The sequence below is a fragment of the Monodelphis domestica genome, chromosome X (assembly GCF_027887165.1).
Source record: "Monodelphis domestica isolate mMonDom1 chromosome X, mMonDom1.pri, whole genome shotgun sequence".
Taxonomy (NCBI): domain Eukaryota; kingdom Metazoa; phylum Chordata; class Mammalia; order Didelphimorphia; family Didelphidae; genus Monodelphis; species Monodelphis domestica.
The window spans coordinates 73,533,539-73,558,737 of NC_077235.1; the positions used below are offsets into that span (position 1 = coordinate 73,533,539).

Sequence of the window (25,199 nt, forward strand, 5' to 3'; positions counted from 1 at the left end):
AGGCAAAAGCTCTGAGCCCACAGAGGTCAGCCAGCTTAGCTGTGGGATGGTTTTGGAGAAGAGTAACTTTTGGATGGCCTTCATTGGGGAGCCAACGGCCAACGGGAGATTGCTCTGGGCTCCTCCTCCAGGAAGCTCTGTGTAGGACATGACCCGCATGGAAAGTTGAGGAGATGAAGATTCAGGGGCTCATACACCTACTGCTCAAAGTCCGAGCTTCTGAAGATGCTCCCTACCCCCAGACCCGGGTTCTAGCCGAGATCTCAACTACAGTACCCAGTTCATTTTGAGAAAGGTACTCGAGGGACAGCTAGCCCATCCCTCTCATTTTACAGAGGAGGAAACTGAGGCCCAAAGTCAAACTCCCTTCCAGACCTTTCAGCCCTGGAACCTTGCTTGATGGGCCGACCTTCAGCACCACGAATAGCCAAAATGTTTCTGTGTCATTTCCAAGTCTTTATTTGCCTGTTATAATTCTGTCATATATGTACATATATATATAAAAAAGAGGGCATCGGAGTTTGTCGACAGACCAAGCGGACGCGTACAGACGGAGGCTGCGGCGACGGCGCTGCGGGAGGGGTGACAGTTTCCACTCTCCCCCCTCTCCTTTTCATTTTTTTGTTTTTGTTTTTTTCTTTTCCTGGGAGGGGATTATCAAAGCTAATCGCTATGGAAACCTAGCAACCACCTAGACTCAGACATGGGCCTACACACTAGCAGTGGGGGGAGAAGAGAGGGAAGAGGCTACGAACTTTCCAAAGTCACAACGTATTTACACGGAGAAAGGATGCACTGGTGGGGGACGGGGGCAAGGTGCACCAGGGAGAGGGGGACAGACTAGGGGGGAGCTTGTGTCTGCGTGTCCTGTGTCCTAACCCAAGAGACCGGGGAATGGAGAGGGATATGGTCAGGGCACCGAGTCCCGGGTGAGGCAGGAGGGAGTCAGACGCTTGCCGGGCGACTGACCGAGGCCACTCGGCTTCTTGTCTGGTGTCGGATGTCTAACAAAGGCAGCTTGTGTATGAGATGCACCTGGGGGCAGTGTGAAGGGGACCTGGCGGGGTATGAGGAAAGCATGTGGGGGGTGTGGAGGGCTTTGGGGTCCTGGTATGGGGGGATTCAGTTTTCTTGAGCCATCTGAGCAGTGGAGACAGGCCTAGCCCTTGGCCCGACTCCCTTCCCCAGCCCTAGTCCAGGAGAAGGGGACTGGGGGAGGGGGCATTTCAACTATACAGTGGTACCCCCTTCTTGGCCTAGGGGGCAAGGCAGGAGATGAAGCCCCAGTCCTGAGGAGGCTAGCTTGGCTGCATCCTGCAAATCGGCCTCACAGGCTTCCCCTCCAAAAACACTCCCCAGCCCTTCCAGAGGGTGAGGGTCACAGGGTCTGGGAGACACTGCTTGGGGTTCACCCTTCATCCCCTCCCAAACCGTCACCGCTCGGAGAAAAAAGAGCTAGGAGGGGCAACTTTACATCAAGGGGCAGTCCCTGGCTTGGGGCAGACGTGGGTGGGGGGATCGGGGAGGAGTGGACTGGATTTTTGGCAATTATATGGGGAAGGGATGAGAGGAAGGGGGTCCGGAGACAGCCCTGCCCCCAAATCCATGCATCCCACCCACCTAGGGCTGGAAGAGTAGGGGCAGGGAGCTCCTGCTGGAGCAGGGTGGAGGAAACCCCTCAGCTAGGAGGAGGAGGGGAGCAGGCTGGGCGGTAGGCTTTGTTCCCCTCTCCCTCTAGGCCACTGCCAGCCTACTCCAGGGTCACGTGGGTAGGGTTGATGGGGGAAGTGGTTCCGGAGCTGTCATTGCCCCCAGTGGCCTCTTTCTCCTTCTTGCCACTGTACTGGCCGATGAAGGAGCCATCCTCATTGAACTGGACGTCCACGCTACCGCCATAGTCGGCCAGGCTGTCATCACTGCCAAGGGGCTTGATGTCCCCATTCAAGGAGGGCTGGCTGCTCCCGAAGCCTTTTTCTTCGTTGTCACTGTAAGAGAAGGGAGGGGTGGGCCTACTGGAGATTGAGGGAGACCCCCCCCCACGCCACTTTGGCGAACATTCCCTGGCTTGCCCTCCTTGAAGTGAGCGTTCTGTGCATTCCCATGCCCAGAGAATACGTGCAAAGACTGGCATGTGCAAGGAGCCTGCCCAGCTCACAGGGAAGGGGAGCATGCATGTTGATGGAAGAGCAATGGAGTCACACGTGTGGTCACGCCATCATGCTTGCAGTGTTTTGGCATCTGGGAAACCAGCACAACACATATGTATGTGTCAGTGAGTGTCTGTTGTCGGGGAGAGATAGGTAAGTCCTTGCTCACAGGCATGGTACACTGAGTTTGTCCATCACAAGGGCATGCCTGGAGAACCGGCTGTTCATATGTTTCAGAGAGTGGTCATGTCTATGGGCCTGCCAAGATCCATGATCCCCAGATAAAGCAGATCTACTTCATCGAGATACATCTACGTGTATTTCTAGATATGCAAAGTATATCTAGGTTGATTCATGGGATCATAGCCTTAGACATGGAAGGGACCTTTGCGATCCTTCAGATCAACCTACTGGTTTTACAGCTGAGGAAACTGACAAGGTCACACCCAGGAGTAAGTGACAAAGCCTGGATTTGAACTCAGATCCTTTGGCTCCAACTTTAGAGGTACGTGGATATGCCAAACCCATGCCTCTACTATGAAACCCTTTCCCCTTTGGCTAACTCTTCCCTATCCCTTCCCTGGGCACCTAAGACATCCCATAATTAGGGAGGAAGGAGGGCATCCCAGCTCTAAGACAAGAGAACAGAAATATAACGTGCAGACCAAAAGCTCCATTCAAGGGATAAGTGGGAGGAATGGAGCAGGGAAAGTGGGACGGGGAATGGGGTGGAGATTGGGGTCACGCTCTCCTGACATGAGGAGCCATGGAGGGAGCTAGGGAGAAGACGCTGGGGAAAGGACACAGAAGCAAAGAGGTTGCTCCATGGGCAGGCCTGGGGTAGTGGCAGTTACCTATATTTAAGGATAGAGAAGCTGGTGTGGACAGGGGAGAACAAGAGAAAAGTGTCAGGGAATGGAGGTGGAGGGCAGTGCCCCTTACACCTACAAGGAAAATATTGTGCCCCCCAGCAGTGCTGATCAGCCTGCTCTTATGGCCCTGGCCTGCTGCCTTACCTCTCCAGAGACCTGGACCCAAGCAGCAAATAAGAGAGAAAAAAACATGGGGTCAAGTAGTTGGCCCACCCAACTACGGCCCGAGCCAGCCGGCCACCCAGCATCCCCCAGCAATCCCATCTCACCTGTACTCGCCGAACGTCTCATCTTTCATTGGCCTGGCCTCAGAATCCACCTGAGTGTCTTCCTTATCTTTGACTGTGGGCACAGGAAAGGGACACTTCTAGGACCATCTCTTCTCCTAGTCTCTAGCCATCTCCACCTCCAGAAACCTGCTCCACCCCTCCAAAGCCATCATCCAAAGCCCCAAGGGGCCTCCCAGCCACACATGTGGGCACATGTACTTGTGTGAGCATCCATACACACACACGTATATTCCCATGCAGGGGAAGAGAGCCTGCAGAGCTCCGTACCTGAGTACTTGCCTCCCTTGCTGCGCTTGACAAAGCAAAGGATGAGAAGCAGGAGGAGAATGAGGACGATGATGCTTATGAAGATAATAAACCAGCTCTTGGTGGCAAAGTTCCCAGGCGGCAGCCTCATTCGATCTGAGATGGGGAGAAGGGACAGAGATGTGGGACCCAGCCCAAAGCCCGGAGGCAAACCAGTAGACAAAGAAACACCTCTGAGAAACTCTAAGCTCTGTTAGGTGCAGAACGGGAAGCATGTGGGCATGGGGAGCTCAGAGGAATGCCCTGCCCAGTTCACGTACCCACCGCCCCCATCACCTCCAGCTCCATGCCCTCACAAAGGGCCCGGCTGCTCTGCTTTTCACACACTCGGAACAACTTTGGCGTCCTGGCTACCAAGCCAGATGAATCGTTAACTACTACTTTAGAGAGGAATATGGAGCCCTAGATGAAGCGAGAGCAGAGCATTCTACTCAGAGGCACGGAAGTTCTGCACTGAGGAAATGGTGCTCTTGCTCCGATCTCTTAAACAAAGGCATGGAGGCACAGTGAGCTCGAGTTAGCATTCAGCCAGTGACCAGAATCAAGGCTCAGTCTAGGACCAAGGTCAGGACTTAATAGGGGGCCCGAGTCAAAGATCGGTCAAGGTTCTGCCCAGGACCAAGGCTGGGGTTTAACCTGGGGTCCAAGTCAAGGATCAGTCAAGGTTCTGCCTAGAACTGAGGATCAGTGGAGGCTCAGTCTAGAACTAGAGTCAGGACTTGGTCAATGGATCAGGGCAAGCTAGGGCTGTAATCCCACACTGCAACCACAGTGGCAGCACCTTCTAGTGTACCAGAAGACCCAGATGCTTGGGGACCCACCTGAGCCACTGGTTTTCACCTCCATCTTCCTGAAAAGCACCATCTCATCTGTATAGTTGTACGCATAGAAGCAGATGACATATTGAGTATCGGGTTCCAGGTTCTCCTGAATGTAGTATTTCTGACTGTAGTTGACATGCTGGGGCTCGAGATTCTTCTTATCTTTGGGCAACAGCAGAGAGAGGGAGAGGGCAAGGTGAGGACAGCAGGCAAACACCCCCAAAGGCACAGGAACCTCAAATATTTGGTCCTACCATCCCCACACACCATCAAAGCCTCCCCCCAAGTTCCTCCCAAAAGCCAGTCAGTGACTGAATTCGTCAAGATGGGAAGCCAGACAAGAGAAGTCAACACATTGGCTAACCCTGAGAAACGCCAAGGGTGGGCCCCGGTGGCTGACCAAGTGAGATCAGTATTGCCGATGAGAGCACTATGAATCCAGCCGTGGATCCTGGAGTATACGTACTGTCCCGACGTTTGACGCCCATTCTCACTTGACCCTCAGAACAAGCAGGCCAGTTGAAAAGCAATCAGAAGCCTGACAGAGCAAAGGCACCATGATGACAAGAGGAGAGACAGCAACAGCTCTCTGAGGCGGCCACACTCAGACCGATACTTAGTAACGGCCAATCTCCATCCCCAAGATTTGGCAATAATGAACCATGTCCTGCTCCTCTTGGTAGAGAGGCAGGACCCACAGACGTGGAAGAGTAGATTCTATAAGCAGCAGTCTCTGTGCCAGTTGGTTTTACTCAACTATTTTTCTTTATTACAAGGAAGGATTTGGGGGCAGAGGGAAGCCTATTAGGGAGCGAATGGGGGTACGAGAATAAAACAGATGATTGGATCTTTTTCGAAAAGAAAAGAATTTGCTCCAGCAGGTCACCAGTGACTGCCTAATTATGGAGTCCACTGGCTTGTTCCTCCCATTCCTCATCCTTGAAGCTCACTGCTGCAATTTCTACATTTTCCAAACTAGAGCTGGAGAACGAGGCCACAGTGGGGACCGAGTCTAAAGGAAAACAGAGACCTGGATGCAAGTCCCAGCTCCTCCACTTATTGGTGGGTCCTTGGACAATTTGCATCCCTTCTTCAGGCCTCAGTTTCCTCCTCTGTAAAATGGGGGTGATAATCTTTACAGTTAGCCCTTCCCCTTCATATATATCCATACCATCACAAGGAATACACCTTATCAATCGTCTGGAAGATCATGGACTTTTCTTTTCCATTATGTTTGGTCTCAGTAACATTCCAAGACAGAAAAGCGGTAATGGGGGTGAAGTGACTTGCCCAGAAAGTGTCTGAGGTCCTATTGGACCCCAGGACCTCTGGTCTCCAGGCCTGGCTCTCTATCCACTGAGCCACCCAGCTGCCCCAGATTCTAGACTTTTAAAAGACAAGGACTTTAGAAACTTCTTAATTTGACCTCTCTCTGTTTTCCAAATGAGGCAGCTGAAACCTGCTCGCATTCCTACAGCTAGAAAATGGCAGATCCAAGACTGAACTGATCCCAAAGTCTTCAGAGTCCTCAGACTCCAAAACCAGGGTTCTTTCCATTGCACCATACTGTCTTCTAACATCCTGGATTTGGTTTGGAAGAGGAGAGAGAGAAGGAGGAAGGGGAGCTGCAAAAGAAAGCTCTGAAGAAGACAAAGAGCCTTTTCAAAAGAGTCTTCCCATTTTTCATCCAATGACCTTAATGAAGCTAAACAAAGGAGGAGGAAGTGGCCACAGAAATGGTAGGATGTACTTGGGATGTCATAGGAATGAGGGGAATGCATTGATACTTCTAATGGAAAGAAGATACTTGAGTTCTTCCCCTGCCTGAGAGCACAAATGATGCCTCTGATGGGTGATGGCCTTGGGGGAATGAGAGGTCAGCAAAGACTACTAGACCCACCTGATCTCACACAGTCATTCAAATCAATTACTCTCACTATCAGTGATGTTGGCAAAGGATTCGAGATCCAAAGTTGAAGGGTCTTCAGAGACCCTCTCATCTTATAGATGGGAAGTCTATTGTCCAAGGAAACACATGGGATACGAGATCTAGAGCTGGAAGGGACCCCAGAGGCCATCAAGTTCAACCTTCTCATGTTACATAAGAGAAAACTGAGGCGCAGGAAAGAGAAAGGACTTGACCAAGGAAAGACACAGGGACAGAATTTGAACCCTGATCCCTTGCCTCCAAGTCCAACATTCTTTTTATTGTGTCAAGCTTGCTCATGCCCAGTTGAACTGTCCACTGTCCATCCTCAGGGTCCTATTCCAGAGCTAAGATGCTGTGCAACCTCACATCAGGAATGATGATGATGACAGTGACGATGATGATGATAGAAGAAGAAGCAAAAAGAAGAGGCACATTCTCCACTTAAGCTTCAGCACAACTATTTTACAAACGAAGAGCCTGAGACTCTAGGGAAAGTGAATGACTTGGCCAAGGCCACATTCTTGGTGAAATAAGATGCTTTCGCTCCCTTTTGTACCTTTCCATTTTATAATAATAATCATCCCTATAAAGGGAATTTGCTCAACATACAATGAAATAAGTCAACGAAAAGCTAGTCTGGCTATCATGGCTAGGGAGGCAGCCTCAGTCAGAAGGCCCTGAAGAGGTTCTGACTCCATCTCTGAGCCATCCAGACTGTATTACCCTAAACAAGTCACTCTTCCTGTCTGGAACTCAAGAACCTCTCCAAGATCCAAGAAATCCAAAGAGCCAGTGCCCACCTGAATTAGTAGGGGGAGTTTCCTTATATCCAGACCCCTCCCCTAAAAACCCTAAGTGCAATTTCACCTTTATATTTTCCGCATGAAGAAGTTACAAAGTCAAGGGTGGGGAAAGCCTTTTCATGGAATGTGCCCTGATTCAGGGTTCAGAGGGCAGTGTGACCTCCCTGTGAAAGGAGGTCCATAGGGAGCAGGGCTATGGGAAGTGATCAGTGAGGGGCAGAGGGAGAGAGGAGAAAAGGAATTGTCCAAGGCTCAAAGGCAGGGATGGTTGAGCTCCTCCTACTCAAGATCAAGAATGACAAATCTTACTTTGGGGATCTCTTCCCTGTCTCCTCCCATCTCTCTCTGTCTGTGTCTGTGTCTGTGTCTGTCTCTGTCTCTGTCTCTCTCGGCACCTTGAATCAATCCTCACCAGTCCTCACCTCCTAAGGGTTTGAACCATATCCGGAATGTGACATCATGCTGTCCCTCCTCTGGGAACCAATAAATAGTGCTCGCATTTTCACTGGTCACAGCTGAGATGTTTCCAAAAGTTGGGATCCCTGTGGAGTTGTCAGTGGGGAGAGGGACAAATACTGTGAGAAGGTGAGAAGAAAACTTCCCCTCTCTTCCCAGCTTGGGCACTCCTTGGGGTCTGCTTCTAACATTCTTTCCTTTGGATGTTCACAACTTTAGCTCACCTCCCCTTACCGCCATGGGCATCCCACTGACCTCCAGAAATCAGGGCTTCCTGGTCCACCTGAGCAAGTAGTAGGCAGGCAAGCTCTCCTTTTTCTTCCCTTCCCTCCCCACTTCCTGCCCCAGGCTCCCACCTGACTTGAGTATGGTGCTGCCCTCCTGGGTGATCATTTCACCAGGGCCCACTTTGGTGGTTGCTCGAAGCTGGAAGCGGTACAAGGTCTGGGGTTTGAGGTCACTCAGGTTGAACATCAGGGTCGTGGGAGGCAGAAATTCGGTCATTTCATTCTCTTCTGGCTCTTGGTTAACTATAGGGATGGTCCAAGGTAGGCACCAAACGGGCACCACCTTTCCCCTCTCCAAAGTTCCCTCCTCCCATGATAACCAGCTCACTCCATGCAAGGTGCAAGCAGGCTCCCCACCCCTGAGATGGGCAGCTCACAATCTGTCATGACAAACATGCACAAGAGATTCTGGGTGCCCATCTTTGGAAGGCTTCCTCCTATTAGGGAATGCTATCCCCAAACCTCACCTTAAGGGTCTCCAGAAGGGCACAAAGGATTCCCCGGATCCAGCCCCTGACTCTTGGCACAACCGTAATCCTATCAACCTCCCCTCTCCCTGAATTGCAGTTTTGGATAGTTATACCCTCAAACAACAGATGGAAGCCCACCCAGGGCCTGGGGGTGGGGGGGGAGCGGAAGGAACACTTACAGGGCCTGTATATAAGCTGATAGCCTTTGAGCTCTCCATTTGGATTGAGGGGGGGCCTCCATGAGAGCTGGAGGGCTGTGTCTGACAGGCGTCGGAGATTCAGTGATTGTGGGCGATCTGGTACTGGAGGGCATGGCAGAAGATAGTCAGAATCTAGTGAGGTCCCAGGAACCAGGGAGGGCTGCAAACTAGGGGCTGGAGTGTGCAGGGGCTCACCTCCCTCTTCAGTCTCGAATTTGATGGTCTCGCTGGGTGGCCCCAGACTCCGGCTGTTGAACACCTGCACATGCACACTATAGATGCTATAGGGTCGCAGGTCCGGGAGGACAGCTTCCATGGCACTGGCGGGCTTGTCAATGATGGTCTTGGGGGTATGTCTCTTGCTCCTACTCCAACGGCTATTCACCCACCAGTATGTCACCTGAGAGGAAGGAAAGCGTAGAGTGAGTGGGTGCTTCTTGCTGCACCCCAGCAACAAGGATATCAGACCCCTTCTGATCCCTCCTGCTGGCCCTGAGAGCCTTTCCCCTTTATCCCCACCCCTCCTTCCCAAGGGTATAGATTAGGGCATGTACTTCCAGGAATCTCAGGGTGGGGCCACGCTGAGGGAAAGGGGGCTCAGCTAGGCCGTCCCTCATTTTCCTTTTCCAACATCCCTTCCAGTCTCTTCCTTGGCCCCTCCCCAACAGGATCCTCGCTTTCCGCTCCCCTCCAGTTCCCCATTCCCAGTCATCTTCTTTGGGCCCCCTTACCCTATATCCACGAAGATGCCCTCTGACTTCATTCAGATCCACGGGCTCCCACTTGATTCTCACTGTGGTTGCATTCAATAACTCAATAGCTACTATAGGGATGGCCTGGGGAACTGGACACAAGCCCATGAAGACAAGTTGGAGTGTGGCCACCTTCTCTCACCACCACTGACCCCAGGCTTGCCCCTTGCAGAGTCTGTCCTAAGGGACAGCCTCCCTTTCCCCTCCCCAAGGTGGGACCTCCACAAACAATCCTCAGTTTCCCTACCCACAATCTGGAGACCTAACAGAGGTGGGCGCTCAGTCAATAGCTTCTCACTTCCGACAATATTCCCGACGCCAAAGATTGCTTCCAGAGGAAGCATTCTGACGGTACTCGGGAGTTTCCAGTGGTGGGTGGGGAAAGCCTCAGTCATTTCCTAACTGTGTGACTTTAAGCAAGTCCATGTACTTACTTCCCTGAGCCCTAGTTTCCTCAGCTGTAAACTAATGAAAACAATAACATCTGCCTTGTGGGACTGATGCGAGGTTCAAACTAGATGATCCCTGCAAAGCACTTTGCATATTATAAGATGCTGGAGAAAAGTGAGCTATCATTCTCAATATAATCAGTTCTCTTACCCATAAGCCTCCTCTTGTATAGACACTCACAGATGCCTAGTCTTTGACACACTCGGATTCTCTTACACCCACTCACCCTGTCACACGGGCCAGGTACTCACCGTCCTCACCAGAGTAGCCAATGACAATGTGGGGATCGGGTCCCTTCCCCACTTCATTGATTGCCTGGACCTTGATCTCGTAGGGCACAAAAGTGGGTGTGTTGGACACCACGTATTTCGAGGCTCTCACCATCACTTCCCTCCACTCTGACTCATTTTTTTGACGCCATTGCACTCGATACTTCAGTTCTGGCCCATTCCAATCGATCCACTTTAGGGGCTGTGGGGGCATGAGAGGGGTAGGAGGAAGCACCTTTGAACAAAGGGCTCTTAAAAGACAGAGTATTCCCAACCACCTGCAAGAATACTCCAAACAATAAGAGAAATAAGTGCAAATCAAAATAGCCTCACAGCCTGCAAACCGGCAGAGATAACAAAAACCAGCAATAGTCAGCACTGGAGAGGTTATGGGATGAGACGCACGCTATTGTGTGAGAAATACAACCATTTGGGAAAGTCATCTGGAATTATGGAAACAAAGTGATTACAGTGTCTATACTCTTTGAAGCCATTACTGGGCTTATTACCCCAAGGAAGCTATAGATAAGTAGTCAGTACCTAGATACACCACAATATTTACAGTTGTCCTTTTTTATGGTAGCAAAGAATTGGAAACAAAGTAATTGCCTGTCGATTGGGGAATGGCTAAACAAATTCATGGCACAGGAATGTAATGAAATACTACTACTGTACTGTCAAAAAATGGTAAGTGGGGGGCAGCTGGGTGCCTCAGTGGATTGAGAGCCAGGCCTAGAGATGGGAGGTCCTAGGCTCAAATGTGGCCTTAGACACTTCCTAGCTGAGTGACCCTAGAAAAGTCACTTCACCCCCATTGCCTAACTCTCACTACTCTTCTGCCAATACTCTTCTGAGTATTGATTCTAAGACAGAAGGGAAGGGTTTAAAAAAATTATAAGTGTGATAAGTACAGAGAAGCATGGAAAGATCTTTGTGAACTGATACAGATCTCTAGAACCTCTGGCTCTGCCCTTAACCTGATAGAATAATAATAATATCTAGCATCTATATAGCCCTTTTAAGTTTGCAAAGCATTGTATATATATATAATCTCATTTGAAAAAAAAGATAAGCTCCTAGAGGACAGAGGCTGCTCATTTTTTTTCTTTGTATCCCCAGCATTTAGCAATGTCTGACATATGGTAGGTGCTTAATAAATGATTGCTGATTGATATAATTCTCAGACCCTAGCACTCTACTCCTATGTAATAATCTTCAGACCATGCATAATGAAAGTGCAAGGGTAGAGTCTGTAATGGGAAGCACTCCATTTGACTCTGGCGCTTTGACTAGGTGCAAGCACTTTTGAGACTGAATCAAAGTCATAACTGAGCATGAACAGGGCCTGTACACCTTCTTGAAGCAATCAAAGCCATCATGTGAGAGATTGGGTCACACATGAAACATTTTGTTTAAAAGGGAGAAACTTTCTCAGAATCAGGGAAAAAGAGACTCTGAGCTTCTAAATTCCAGAGGTTGGAGCAACCATGGTGGGAAAGACTGAGCTGCAGCAGAGAAGGGAGATGTCAAAGAGAGTTCTTGACTCTGAGCAATTGTGGTCAGGACGGGAAGTTCCAAGAAAAAGGTCAACCCTCTCCCCAACTTTCCCTCTTAACACTTATCTATCCTTTTGCCACCCAAATGTTTCCGGTAATCTGAATTGTGCCTTGGCCATGAGGCATTAACTAGGGATGGCCATAGATGTAAGTTTAGGCAAAGAACTCGAGCTCTGCCTAAGTGTTGGGAATTTTTCCCAACTGGGGGCTTGGAGTGATTGTGACTGAACTCAGAACTTTTCATCTCAAGCAAACTCCCTAAAGCTAATGAGAAAGAAGCCAAGTGGACCTTAGATTGCCCTCTAGGTTTAGAATGAGCTAATTATTGTCACAGGATGCTACAGTCTGTCAGCCATCTGCTCTCTTTGCCAGTCATCCATAGACAACGAAGGTAACCAGGGTTAGCTCAATGGAGCGAGGTTCACATATGCTGTTGCCATGCCGTCTGGTGGAAGATCTCAACTTCCAGCTGCAAACTGCCATCTGTTTGCATTCCAGCTCCTTGGGTGTTACATAAAGTTTCTCTCGTTCTTCAGATATTACCATAGTTTCAGTGTCACGTGACCTTCTGAATAGGGCATCTGCATCTCCAATAGATGCCGAGCTTATAGTGGGAGTCAAGTCAGGTCAACAAGTATTGATTAAGCAGGAACTATGCTAAATGCTGGAATATAAACACAAGAAGAAGGATGAGGGCAAGAGCCCAACCTGGGACAAAAGCTCTGGGCCCTTTCCTTAAAATGGAAGTTCTGGGAGGAACCAACCAATCAGAGAAAGGGGTTACAGGTCAAAGGGTTTATTTCCAGGGTGGCATAGCAGAGGAAATCTAGAAGCCTGGAAAGAAGTAGTTGGCTGGTGCCACCACCATCTTGAGCCAATGGTATCCATTTGGCCTTGGTTAGAATCTGTCACTGGGTTGTTGCCAGTCTTCACTCCATACCCAGCCTTTGAGTTTTTCTGGGACTGCCACTGCCCATTTCAAGGGTGGAGGAACTCCAGCTAGTGAATGGGGTAAGGGGTCTCCTTGTCATTCAGGCTTCTGCTGGCAAGCACAACTGGTTTCACGTGACCATAATTCTCTTGGTACAGGGCTGCTCCCAGTCTCTCCAAACTGGCATCTGTATGCAGGGCAAAAGGTTTGCTTTAGCATAGGTCAACACTGGTGCCTGGGTACAATGGCTGAGAAAGTCTTTGATGGTTTGTTTTCCGTTGGTCTGCCTGTGCATCTCCAAAAGGTGTTGGTGGATTTGTTGGATTGTATTTCTTGGCTTTTCATTTCTAGGCCTCTTCAATTGTATGTTCTCTAATGAGCATGTGCAACGGCTTCACAATAGCACCATAACTTTTTTTCAGTCAAATATTCAATACTAACTATCGAATCCTAGAAAGGTACTTAGAGTCAGAAAATAACAATAGCTAACATTTAGATAGAGCCTACTCTGTGCCCAGAACTATGCCAAACCCTTTACAAACAGGATTTCATTTGATTCTCACAATAACCCTGGGTGGGTGGGGGGAGTGATAGTATTATCTCCATGTTACAGTTGAAGAAACTGAGGCAGAGATTAAGTGACTTGCCCAGGGTCACACACTAGTAAGTATGGATTTGAACTTGGGTCTTCCTAACTCCAAGCCCAGGTCTCTATCCACTGTGCCATCTAGTTGCCTCCCTCCTTCCCTTCTGTTTCCTCTAGGTCAGTGTTCACATCTTTTGAGATACATCGTGATCCATACAGTACTCTACCAAATTGACGCTTATCAATGGAAAGTCTTAAAGTGTTTTCCTCTAGCCAATCTAGTACTTTCATCAGTCTTTTTCTTCATGTTCTCCCAAGATCTCCCAGAGAAAATAATGTCATCCTATAAGTATAGCAACACTTGCAAGCTGTTCGTGTCTCCCTCGACGTTCTCCATCAGTCCTTGGAGAGTAGCATGTGTCCCTTAGATCACTTTGACCAGGCATACAAACTGCTAAAATCTGGCTGGGTAGATGGATAGAAGTCATCTTCTTCTTGTCTTCCTCTGCCACACGGAGCTGGTAACCACTACACGGATCCCCCCGTACAGAAAACCACTGGTTGCCCCAATAGACAATCCAGGGCATCTTGGACTCTTGGCATGGCATATTGACCTCCTTAGGGGTTTCTTGTTCGAGGTGTGGGAGTCAGCACATAGATGCATCTTTCCATCATTCTTCTTTAGTGTCACTACCATGGGTGATGCACATGGGCTACTGGCCTCTTCTCACTTATCAACAGATAATTTCTCTTCAGACAAGGGAATTTTTCTAGCTCTTTCTTGGAGTGGTTAAGAGTCATTGAGTTGGATTTCTAAATCCTGCTTAGACTCGTCCACATCCCACTTAGGCAAATTTATTTGTCTTCTTGCTACGCTTTTGTCTTAATCGTTCCTCCTCCTCTTCTGGTCCCAGAGAACCCCCCAAATCACATTTCTCTAGATCTACTTCGGCAGTTAGTACGAGGTATCCCAGGTATGGATGCTTTTTGTCTCGTCGCCCAAGGCCAAAAGCTTCAGGAGGCTATCTAGATATTTGCTTCATTTGTTCCTCCTAGAATGACTGGAATGGGATGATCCCTTGGGCTCTACTATCTAGGACAGCAACACAATTCATATCCTCAATTTTTACAGTCACCTCTATTAGTCCTGATGAGGAAAATTCATTAGGAACAGACGACAAACTCACACCACTTCTGCTGTGGTTACCATCGGGGCTGTTAGTAATGGTGGAGCCATGGTTATTGGTTACTCCACAGCTACAGGCCTCAAGAAGGGCCACAAAGTCAACAAGAACATCTCATGTCTTAGACCCTGCCATGTATGATCGACAAGCTTACCAAGTTTGTGAGAGACATGATCCAGAGGTGTGTTGGTTCGTCCCTTATGTGAAGAGGGATATGGGATTGTTAAAGGACTCCAAGGACAAGGGAACACACATCCACATCTAGGTCAAGAGGAAGATGGAACCCTCCCTGACCATGTGACCCTGGACAAGTCACTTAACGCCAATTGCCTAGTGCTTACCACTCTTCTGCCTTGAAACCACTACTTAGTATTGATTCTAAGACAGAAGATAAGGGTTTTTTAAAAAAGGAAGAGGAAAGAGCTCAGCAACATCTTGGTTGCCATGAGGAAGGCAGCTGCCAAGATGGACTAACTTGGACCCTGTCTCCCCTTCCCTACCTACCCAATAAAGATTTGATAAATTAAAAAAATGAGGAATGGATGACAAAGTCGGGAGTGTAGTTTGTAGGGCTGGGGTGAATCCCTTCCCTGGTTCCACCTCCTTTTCCTGGAATTGGTCCTCTAGCCCTCCACAGAGAGAACCTCAAAGTTACATCCACTACTTAGGTGTGTGTGATCTGGATATAGTCTAGCCCTCTCTGCCTTTCCTGTTTCCTTCTGATGGTGATGTTCATGTTATCAGGGTGACTCGTCTCTCCTTCCATTGTCTCATCGATTTTCCAAGTGAGCATGGATTTGTCTCTGGGCACCACAAACCGGTAAATGTCCTCTAGGTGACTGGAGTCAAGCACAGCTTACATGAATGCTCCTGACCCTGCTGTCATATGTACTTTTCTACAGCCCCCTAGTTCTCTCTTTTTTTAAACTCCTCATCTTTTGTCTTAGAATCAATGCTGCGTATCAGTTCCAAGACAGAAGAGTGGTAAGGGCTAGCCAATGGGGGTTGCCCAGGGTCACACAGCTGGGAAGTGCCTGAGTTCAGATTTGAACCCAGGACCTCTCATCTCCAGGTTTGGAACCAATATACATTATTTATTCATTTTTTAAAACTCTTACCTTCTGTCTTAGAATCAATACTGCAGATCGGCTCCAAGTCAGAAGAGTGGTAAGGGCTAGGCAATGAAAATTAAGTGACTTGCCCAGGGTCACCCAGCTAGGAATAGGAAGTGTCTGAGGTCAAATTCAAACCTATGGCCTCCTATCTCTAGGCCTGGCTCTCAATCCACTGCCCTCTCTCCTAGTTCTCTTACTTGGACTTTCATGAAGTTCATGAATCCTCCTCATTAGACATAGCAACCTCAGCAAAGGGACAATGCTCTTTATATATATTTCTCTTATCTTCAACATCGTTGCTTCATAATGTCAAGATTCACCCAACCATCAATTTGACAAATTCCAACAATACAAGAAGTATTGTTTTATATATAGTAGAAATAGAAGTAGAAATAACACTGTCAACCACCGTTATCCTATTATAGCAACTCTAAACTGGATGCTCTATTAGGAACAGATCAAAATGATTCTTAAAATAAGAATACTTCAAATAAATAATACTTAAAATATAATGCTTTGGATAATAAACCCCAAAATCCTCCTTAAAAGGCAGCCAAATGAACAACAAAACAAATTTTGAGAAAACCGCATATTATTTAAACTCCTAAATACAAAGAAGAAAATAACTGGAACATTCTGTGCCAATAATTAGCTCCCTGGAAGCCTAGGGAGCAATCTAAGGCCCATTTGGTTTCTTTCTCTGAGCTTCTGAATTTCAGAGGTTGGGGCAACCAGGCAGCAAAGGAAGGACTGAGCCATGGCAGAGAAAGGAGATATCAAAGAGAGTTCTTGATTCTATGGGCAGTTGTGGTCAGGAGGATCCAGGCTGGGGAGAAGTCCCAAGAAAAAGGTAAGCCCTCTCCTCAACTTCCTCTCCTAACACTTGTCCATTCACAAACTCTAGACCACATATACCTTCTATTTTGTCACCCCAATATAAACTGAATTATACCTTGGCCACAAAGAGGCTGGGGGTTAACTAGAGACAGATATCAATGTAGGATTTAGAACATAAGTGAATGCAGCCTCTGCATAGGTGTTGGGAATTTTTCCCAACTGGGGGCTCAGAGCTATTGTGACTGAATGCAGAACTTTTCATCTAAAGCAAATTCCCTAAAGTTAATAGGGTACCTTGGAGGTAAAAGATGTTGAACCTCAAATTGGTACAAGAGTGTTCTGGGATGGAAATACCATTTAGAGGCCACCATGGAGCAAAACAATGGAGCTAGGATTCTAGCATGGGCCCCTAAGGAGTCTGGAGGAGATTTACCTAAAATTGAATTAGTAGATTTCCAAAAGTAACCACCATCCAGGCCAAGCTGGTTAGACTCTTGGAGCTGTACTTTGGAGCAGTACGGAACACTGTTTTTTAACCCTTTCCTTCTGACTTAAAATTGATAGTGAGTATCAATTCCAAGGCACAAGAGTGGTAGGGCAGAGACAATGGGGGTTAAGTGACTGACTTGTCCAGGGTCACACAGTGAGGAAGTATCTGAGGCCACATTTGAAACCCAGGACCTCTTGCCTGGCTCTCTATCCAAAGAGCCACCTTAGATGTGCAGAGCACTGTTCTAATATGTTGGTACTCTACTTTTGTGCCTTGTGAACAAACCCTGGGAAACATAATGATCTGAAATATGTTGGTGGCAGGGGTATCATGACTCCAAAATACAAACCACTAGGGTAAGAACTTCCCATCCAACAAGATCTGCTGGGAAAACAACATTTCAACAGAAATTAGGTCTAGATTGCTATCTTACACCCCAGGTGTCCAACACAAAGCCCACAACACTCAAAAGTACAGTTGAACCAAATTAAAATGATATTGGGAAACATTTAAAAGAATAAATAAAACATAGATAATAATATGCACTTTTCTAAATTGACTGGCAGACTGCAGGGATCCTTATGTACATTTAATGGCCTTTATTTCTATCTGAGCTTGATCCAAGTGCTCTGCTCACACGAGAACATGATCCAAATGGATATTTCAGTTAAAATGTAAAAAGTGACCTAAGACTATACTGAAGAATGGAAGATGGCATCTTCTATGTCGATGGCCTGAGGGAGAATTCTTAACCAGAAGGAGAGCTTTAATTTTTCTTTTTTTTGTTCTGGATGGTGATTTCATTGGTTTAGGAAGCTTTCAGTGAGGAAATGCCCTCTCTTAACATAGATCACTTTCAATTATTCTGTAACGTGGAATCTTAAAGAGATTGGAGGTCAAGTGACTTGTTTAGGTCAGAGGGCCAGTATGTATTAGGCTTAAGGACTCTCCCTGACTCCATTGGTAGCTCTCTATCCACTGTTAGGGAAATTCCAAAGTTTCTGCCCAAACAAAATCAATGCAGCTAAAACAAGAAGGGAAATTATTTACTGGAGGAAAAACGTTTACTGTGACTATATCTGCCAAAAGGAACAGAGAGAACTGCATGAGTAAGAGTCATTCCCTGAATACAGTCAGATTTTGAAAGAAGTACAAATTATCAATAGCCACGTGAAAGAATAATCCTAAAACCTGAAATAATAAGAGAAAGGAAAATTAAACCAACTCTGAACTCCCACTTTCTTGGCACCTACCAGATTGACAGAAATAACAAAAACTCCTATCTTCTTCCTTGTGAGTAAACCCAATGAAATAACCCTTGGAATATGTTGGTGATAGGGACAAGAGAAGAAAGTAGGGGGCAGCTAGGTACCTTACAGCACTATCTACCCGTACAGTGGATAGAGGGCTAGGCTTGGAGTCAGGAAGTCCTGGGGTCAAATATGGCTTCTACCACTTCCTCACCGTGTGACCCTGGGCAAGTCACTTAACCCCCATTACCTAGCCTTTGTTGCTCTTCTCTTAGAATTGATACTAAGAAAGAAGGGAGGGGGTTTAAAAAAAGATAATGGGAGTGAGTTCTAGATTTGAGCACCAAGAAGGAGGAAAGGTCATTAAGGAATGGTTGATACAGATTTGGGAACCCAAGGACCTACGCAAACTCAGACCACAAAGGTCCAGGGGACGGTGCCTGCAAGTCTAGGGTTAGAGGTCAGTGAGGTTTAGAAGGCTGTAAGCGAGGAAACTTTGGCCAAGGATAAGGTCCCCATCTCCATTCCGAGAAGATGCTAGACTTCTGGGAAGTTGACTCCACTAGCAAGGCCCAGGGCCAAACCCTTTTGGGCACCATCACTTCATTCTATTCCATTTGAGACGGCTCCACTGGCCAATTGCATTAAGAACCCCAGATGGCCCTGCTCCAGCTGAACTACATTCGGGATAACATTTGAAAGAAGACCTTCCTCCCAAGGCTTGCTCACCTTCCAAGTAATCACCATGTTGTTGGTCTCATTCCCTTCTCCCTTGACATTTGTAGGGTTCTTCTCTGGTACTGTAACAGAAAATATTCATTCATTAACTCCCCACTCTGCCCCTTGCCCTACTGGAATTGGAGAAGGGGAAGGGAAGGGGAGGGGAGGGAGGACAGGACCCCCTTCTAGCCTCTAGGACACTAGACTAGGAGTCACAAGGCCTGGCCAGGATTTAGCCCCAGATCTATCACTTACTAACTGGATGTCTTTGAACGAGTCCCTTCCCCTTCCAAGACCCGCTTCCCCACCTGTAAAATGAAGGTGTTGGACTAGAGGATGTCTAAGGGCCCTCCCTCCCACAATTCTTTCTTCCTTTGCCTATGGGCATCTCCCTATCGCTTTTCTCCCTCCTCTGCACCCCAGTTCACCTGATTTGGGGGTGATGAAAGGCTCTGAGTCAGGACTTGGCTCGCTAGCGCCAAACTTGTTGTTGGCTATGACACGGAAGTTGTAATGGACGAAGGGGGACAGCTTGAGTCTGGTTGAGGTCTCATTCCCAGGCACTGTAGCCAGTGGGTACCAGGTTCCTGGTTCCATGGTCCGATCCTCAAACTCAATGTTGTACTCTGCCAGGGAGCAAAACAGTAGCCAATCAACAAATGCTTCCAGAGGAGTTCCTGTGTGTCTCAACTCCCCTGGAATGAGGAGGAGGAGGAGGAGGAGGAAAGGCCTGGGCCCTCAACTGACAGGGAGCTCCCGGGATGGCTGGAGGGACAAGCTTCATCCATACATAACACTTGGAAAACCAGACAATACTCTATGTGCCCAAGGGTGAGATGAGGGCACAGACTTTAAGAGTCTAGGGGCTCAGAGGAAAAAGGGAAGGAATGGGCACTTGGAAGAAGTGGCCCTTGAACTGGACCTTGAAAGGTAGGGAGAATCTAGAAAGGGAGAAGGGAGGGAGAACAGCCTGTTAGGCAGGAAGCATGCTATTATCATCCCCATTTCACAAATGAGGAAACTAAGGCTCAGAGTATAAAGGGACTCACCCAGGGTCACACAGCTTAAGATAAAGCAGCATGATAAAGATTCAAAAGAAGAGATAGAAGAAGACACTGTCAACCCACCCTTTTGTGGAGATAGAGGGACATAGTTGTACATTCTGCAGACCGTTCCCAATGTATCGATTGGTTGTTCTGATTTTGTCCTCATCTTTTTTTAAACCCTGACCTTCCATCTTAGAATCAATACTAAGAACTGGTTCCAAGGCAGAAGAGTGGTAAGGACTAGGCAACTGAGGTTAAGTGACTTGTTCAGGGTCACACAGCTAGGAAGTATCTGAGGCCAGATTTGAACCCAGGTCCTCTCTATTCACTGAGCCACCTTGCTGCTCCCCACCAGCTTTTTTCCTCCTTAAAAAATACCATTTGTTATATAGGCTGGCTCTTTGGGGGGAGAGGGGAAGGGGTACTGGAGAAAGCTACAATGATATTAAAAAGTGGTTAGAATGCTGGGCCTGGAGATGGGAGGTCCTGGGGTCAAATCTAGGCTGATGCTTCCTATCTGTGTGACCCTGGGCAAGTCACTTAAACCCCCATTGACTAGCCCTTACCCCTCTTCTGCCTTGAAACCAATACAGAGTTCTAATTCTAAGATGGCAAGTATAACAAAAGATGTCAATAAAAGGATAAGGTTGAAGAGGGAGGCTGGGGCCAGGTTGCAGAAGCCTGGCAGAATCACCAACCACCCCAGCTCATAGGGAGTGGGATGGCCAGGGTACATACAGGTGGCATTGGGGAAGACCAAAGCTTTGGTGTTGGATGTTATCCTAGGGATGGTAGGAATCCACTGAAGCCTGGTAAGCAGGAATCTAAGAACTGCGTGAAAGGAAGGACAATGATTCTGGAAGCTGCATGGAAGGAAGAGCCTGGAAGCAGGGAGGTGGTAACAGAAATCCAGAAGAGAGGCGGTGAAGGCCTGAACTAATTTGGGAGCCTCCAAGGGAAGAGAAGAGATAACATCAGGAAATATAGACAAAGGAGATGAGAAGAAGATGATGAAGCTCTTCTCTCTCCCATCTCTCCTCCAGTTGTGCCCTCTGGTCTATCTAGGCCCTAGCCAGGAAGGAATAATACCTGGGCCAAAAGATCTGGGCCTACTCTGACTACTTGGGCCACCCAAGATTATCTCTGGTTGACAATATCCAGGCCCAGGAGGATTGGGTTCCACCTTCCCTTCTGTTGTCCCTCCTCATTCCTCTATTGCTCCCTTCTCTATTGAGGCCCTGAGGCCTTTGATCTGTGTCACACAGCATGTCTTTCCATCACAGCTTGGCCCTTCTTGTTCTGTTTGTTACCTGTGGGTGGGATCAGGCTGGGAGTTCCTTAGGGGGCAGGTCTGAGTCTTTAGGTCTCTGTGAGATCTTTAGGTATGAAAGAAGTGAAGCAGGATGGGCTAGAGAGATGGCCAAGGTTACTTACTCTCAATGGGTGAGTTATGTTCCTCCGCTGGGCTCCAGGACAGCTGGACGTGAAAATCCTTCTGTTTATACAACTCCAGCTGGCCCACAGGGCCAGGGCTCCCTATGAATGGGGGAAGGGTGTGTGAATCCAGGTGGTGGACCCAGAATCCCCACCCTGTGCCATCACCCCTCTCACCACTCTTAGTGCCTTCTGCCTAAATGGACAGAGTATCCCTCCCCATGGCCCCTGGCTCTATACCCGCTCTCCCTTCTGATTCTAGGACTTACCCACCACCAGCACTGTTGCTTTTTTCTCCACTGAGTCCAAGGCAGTCTTGGCCACACAGCTGTAGTTACCCTGGTCAGCATAGTCTAAGCTAATAATGGTCAACTCCTCCTCCTTTATGAGGTACCTGGTACAAGAGAGGACACAAGAGAGACGAGATGCCCAATAGTGCCCCTCCCAACAACTACCCAGGGAGCCCTGGGTCTGATATGAAAGCCCCACTCCTTTCTCCTCTTCATCAGAAGACCCTTCCCTCCCTTGTTATGGCTGCTCCCAGCTCTGGGGTAGGATGCTCCAAGGGCAGGGACCTCCCATTGCCCTCTCAGGGCCCAAAGCAGGTCCTGAAGCTATCCAGAGCCTAGGAACTCCCTCAGCTCACTTGTCCTCCTTGTAGAAGTCCTTGATGTTTTGGTCATTCCAGTACCAATCGATCTGGATGTTCAGGGAGGGGTCGAAGGACACCAGGCAGGGAAAGTTCACATTTGAGCCCTTCTTGACAGTCCGGTCCTCAGGCCCCTTCTTGATCTGGGTGGCCTCTGGGAGAGGGGACAACAGGAGTTACCCTGGGCCAATCTGGGCAGCCCTGCCCCCTCTCCCTGAGGGTAGCACTTGGCATAGAGAGGGGGTCAAGAACAGCCTCTATGCCTTAGCTGGAAGGGATTAGGGCCCAGAGGCATGGAGGTGGGTGGGAAAGGAGTGCTGACCTTTGACCTGAAGATGAGCCTTGATGGAAACCCTGTTCTGATCATTGTCGGCCTGACAAAAATAGGATCCTGTGTCATTAGTCTGAAGGTCTCGGATGGCCAGAGTCCCATTGGCATAGGGGACAAAGCGTTCATCTTGAAGGACAGTGGCCTGATCCCGGTTTAGCCTGAGGGGGGTAGGAGGTGGGCGGTGGGGGGAGACAAGGGCACAAGGAGCTCAATCTCCCAACTTTCATTGCTGAGGGCCCCCAGTGCACCATCCCACTCACTCAGCCCTGAACCTGGGTGGCACTCAATAGTCTGCCCCATTAAAACCGACACTTCCTTTGTCCTAGCTCCTTAGGGGCACACTTTCTGCCAAGCCTTAATGGAGGTTCCTCTCTGACTATACATTCTCACATGGCCTCGATCCATCAGAGACTCCCATGGGTCATTCATACCTGGACATCCTACCACTGACTGATCGTATGACCTCGGGCCGGTCACGCCAGGCCTCACTTTCTTCATCTGTCACACTAGGGGTCATCTCCACTCACCCTTCTCTGCCTGGAGCCAGTGCTGGAGCTACATTTCTAACCTTCCAATTCTAACATCCTTGTATGGTCCCATGAGTCCTCCTGCCTTGGGTGCCCCAAAAGGAACAGCAAGGATTCTCACCACTGGATGCTGGGCATGGGGACCCCAAAGGCATTGCACAGAAGGTAAGCAGTGCTCCCCTGAACCTCCCGGTAGGTCTTATTGTCTGGAGTCAGGATCTTGGTGGGCAGTTCTGGGGATGGGGAGAAAGCCAGGAGACAGAGACAGATCAGGGGTCCTAGAGAGACTTCTGGGAGGATCATGGACTGGAGAGAGCACAGGGGACCCTGTAATCTAGTGCCCAAGCTGCTTAGCTCCTCTGGGCCCCAAGTTTCCTCAACTCTGAGATGAGGAGGGACAAGGAGGGTCGAGACTCCAGGATTCCTAAGGTCCCTTCGAGCTCAGGATCTAGGAACCTCCAAAGAATCCGTATCGCTTCTAGAAAGTCCAAAGCCAGCCCTTGGCTGGACATTACAAACGTTTCCCAGGCTGGCCCCTTCTCTGCCTCTCCCACCCTGGATCTTGCTATGCCCTGGTTCCTGCTGCATTCCAGCCTCCCTCCTGGCATGGCCTTCCTCAGCCCCATCTCCAAATTTAGCCGGCTCTTCCCTCAGGTCCCTAGGCCTCTGGGAAGCCTGGGTCATGCACTATCTGTCTCAGAATGTAGCCTGTGGTCCAATGAAGCCAGATCCAGGCTCCCTGCTCTGTTTCTTCTTCCTCCCCTCCCTCCACTGCCAACATCGCCTAGTGCAGAAGCACAACTGTCAAGCCATGCTTCATCTGTCACCCTCCAGGAATGGAGAAGGTGGGGAGGAAGAGGGGGTGGAACTGGAACAAAGCAGCTAGGGGAATGCTCAAATCACAGCAGGGTTGGGAGGTAGGGAAGTTAGGGCCAGGGCAGGGCTGCCAGGCCCAGGAAAGACACTCACGGACAACGGAGATGTAGGCATTGGCGAGCAGGAGTCCATGCTTGTTTCTGGCCTCACACTGAGTCACCATGGTATCATTGGGCTGCACGTTACTCAGGATCAGTGCCCCTCCTTGGACTCTGAGCTTGTCGTCCCTGGTCAGATCTAGAGACGGAGCGGGGCATTTCCAGCCAAGAAGACATTGCCCCAAAGCTCAGGGCTTCTCTCCCATCATCCCATTCATCATACGGTCCCCACCACCCCAGCCTCAGGGCCCCTGCTCACTTTCCAGTGAGACCCCGTTGATCCTCCAAGTGACCATGGGGCGGGGCCTGCCCTGGACTTGGCAGTTGAGTCGAGCAGTCTCCCCTGGTGCCAAAACCAGGCTTTCAGGCTCCTGCAGCCAATATGGGGCAGCTGGTGGGAAGGCAAGGGTAGGTACTGAGTCACTTGGCACAGCATGTTACCACCCTCCCAGTTCTTGCTCTCTGACATCCACACTGGCACAAAACACACAGAAATGGGATCACTGGCCTTGCTCTTAGCTGCTGCCCCCCCCATGATGCCAGTCGCTCTGAGGAGCCTAGGCCAGGAGATGGGAGGGAGGACAATCTGAGAATCCCGAGTGGAAAGAGCCTAGGTTGGGCCCGTGTTGGGCAGGGGCAGAGGTCATAGCAAAGAGACAGAAGGGAGCCATGTACTAGTGATGGGTGAGGGAAAGGCGAGGTGGGCTATACCCTCAACGGTGACATAGTAGACATGCTGTGCACTCCCCAGGGTGTTCTCGGCCCAACAGCGGTACTCCCCATCGTCTTCCTCCTCCACCCTCACCAGACGTAGTGTCTTATTGAAGTTCTGGTAGGTCACTCGGCCTGCCTGCATCTGGTTGCTTGGGTATGACCACTTTATAGTGGGGGTGGGGCTGCCCAAACAAAGGGGAAGGTTTGGTATGAGTCACCCTCACCCCCCCATTCCTCCCCCACAGCTGGAGCTGGCCCCAATTTTCCTTTCAGAGCCTCAAGTGGTACCACTCGTCCCTTCCCCCCTGGTCCTGGAGCTCTCCATCTTCCCACCTCCAGGTCAATCTGGTATAAAATTAAAGGGCTGGGGCAGGCCAGGGGGGAAAAGGGGCAGAAGTCCCAGATCCAACCAGAGCTCAGTGGCAACAGAGGTTGGCACCCTTGCCCGAGAAGCCCTGGGCGCTCCGTGAAGTGCCCAGCCCCTCTCCCAGGTACCCCACAACTCACAAGCCCTCAGCGATACACTCTAAGACCAGGGGCTGGCCCCGGAGGGCCACCAGGCGGCTGGTCAAACCTTCAGGCAGGAGCAGGCGTGGTCGGCGGTAAATCATATTGTTAGCTGGAAAGGGCAAGGGCAGGGGTCAGTTTTATAGGGAGCCCCAAAGTCTCAGGCATGACCTTTAATGCTAGGGAAGAGGGATCCTCAGAGCGAGACAAGCAATGAATGCCTATCAGTGTTGGGGAGACAGAAGGAGCCTCCATAAGCTCACTACCTGGGGGTCTTGGATGCCCTCATCTGACC

At 49.2% G+C, this 25,199-nt stretch overlaps 1 protein-coding gene and 1 long non-coding RNA gene across 6 annotated transcripts in view; one reads left to right on the plus strand and one right to left on the minus strand.

The window, feature by feature from the left end:
• Positions 1–435: 435 nt before the first annotated feature.
• The window catches only part of L1CAM (L1 cell adhesion molecule), a 49,331-nt gene continuing 24,567 nt past the window's right edge, over positions 436–25,199 (minus strand). Inside the window, exons 8-29 of one of the 2 annotated variants that reach the window (XM_056809402.1) lie at positions 24,905–25,016; positions 24,395–24,579; positions 23,943–24,074; positions 23,679–23,822; positions 22,831–22,942; positions 22,174–22,340; positions 21,849–22,005; positions 21,472–21,596; positions 21,203–21,304; positions 19,151–19,348; positions 18,732–18,802; positions 10,036–10,255; positions 9,314–9,426; positions 8,778–8,982; positions 8,562–8,684; positions 7,982–8,155; positions 7,592–7,711; positions 4,437–4,598; positions 3,577–3,711; positions 3,289–3,361; positions 3,164–3,175; positions 436–1,985 (exon numbers count right to left, since the gene is read on the minus strand). In XM_056809402.1, coding sequence (XP_056665380.1) covers positions 1,751–1,985; positions 3,164–3,175; positions 3,289–3,361; positions 3,577–3,711; positions 4,437–4,598; positions 7,592–7,711; positions 7,982–8,155; positions 8,562–8,684; positions 8,778–8,982; positions 9,314–9,426; positions 10,036–10,255; positions 18,732–18,802; positions 19,151–19,348; positions 21,203–21,304; positions 21,472–21,596; positions 21,849–22,005; positions 22,174–22,340; positions 22,831–22,942; positions 23,679–23,822; positions 23,943–24,074; positions 24,395–24,579; positions 24,905–25,016 — 3,077 coding nt within the window. In that variant the 3' untranslated portion in view covers positions 436–1,750. The remainder of the gene's footprint in view (positions 1,986–3,163; positions 3,176–3,288; positions 3,362–3,576; positions 3,712–4,436; positions 4,599–7,591; positions 7,712–7,981; positions 8,156–8,561; positions 8,685–8,777; positions 8,983–9,313; positions 9,427–10,035; positions 10,256–18,731; positions 18,803–19,150; positions 19,349–21,202; positions 21,305–21,471; positions 21,597–21,848; positions 22,006–22,173; positions 22,341–22,830; positions 22,943–23,678; positions 23,823–23,942; positions 24,075–24,394; positions 24,580–24,904; positions 25,017–25,199) is intronic. The other variant, XM_056809403.1, reaches the window with a different exon arrangement.
• The window catches only part of LOC103092247 (uncharacterized), a 39,697-nt gene continuing 36,129 nt past the window's right edge, over positions 21,632–25,199 (plus strand). For all 4 annotated transcript variants that reach the window (XR_008914655.1, XR_008914654.1, XR_474556.3 and 1 more), the window contains exons 1-2: positions 21,632–21,753; positions 22,693–22,874. This is a non-coding gene — a long non-coding RNA (uncharacterized LOC103092247). The remainder of the gene's footprint in view (positions 21,754–22,692; positions 22,875–25,199) is intronic.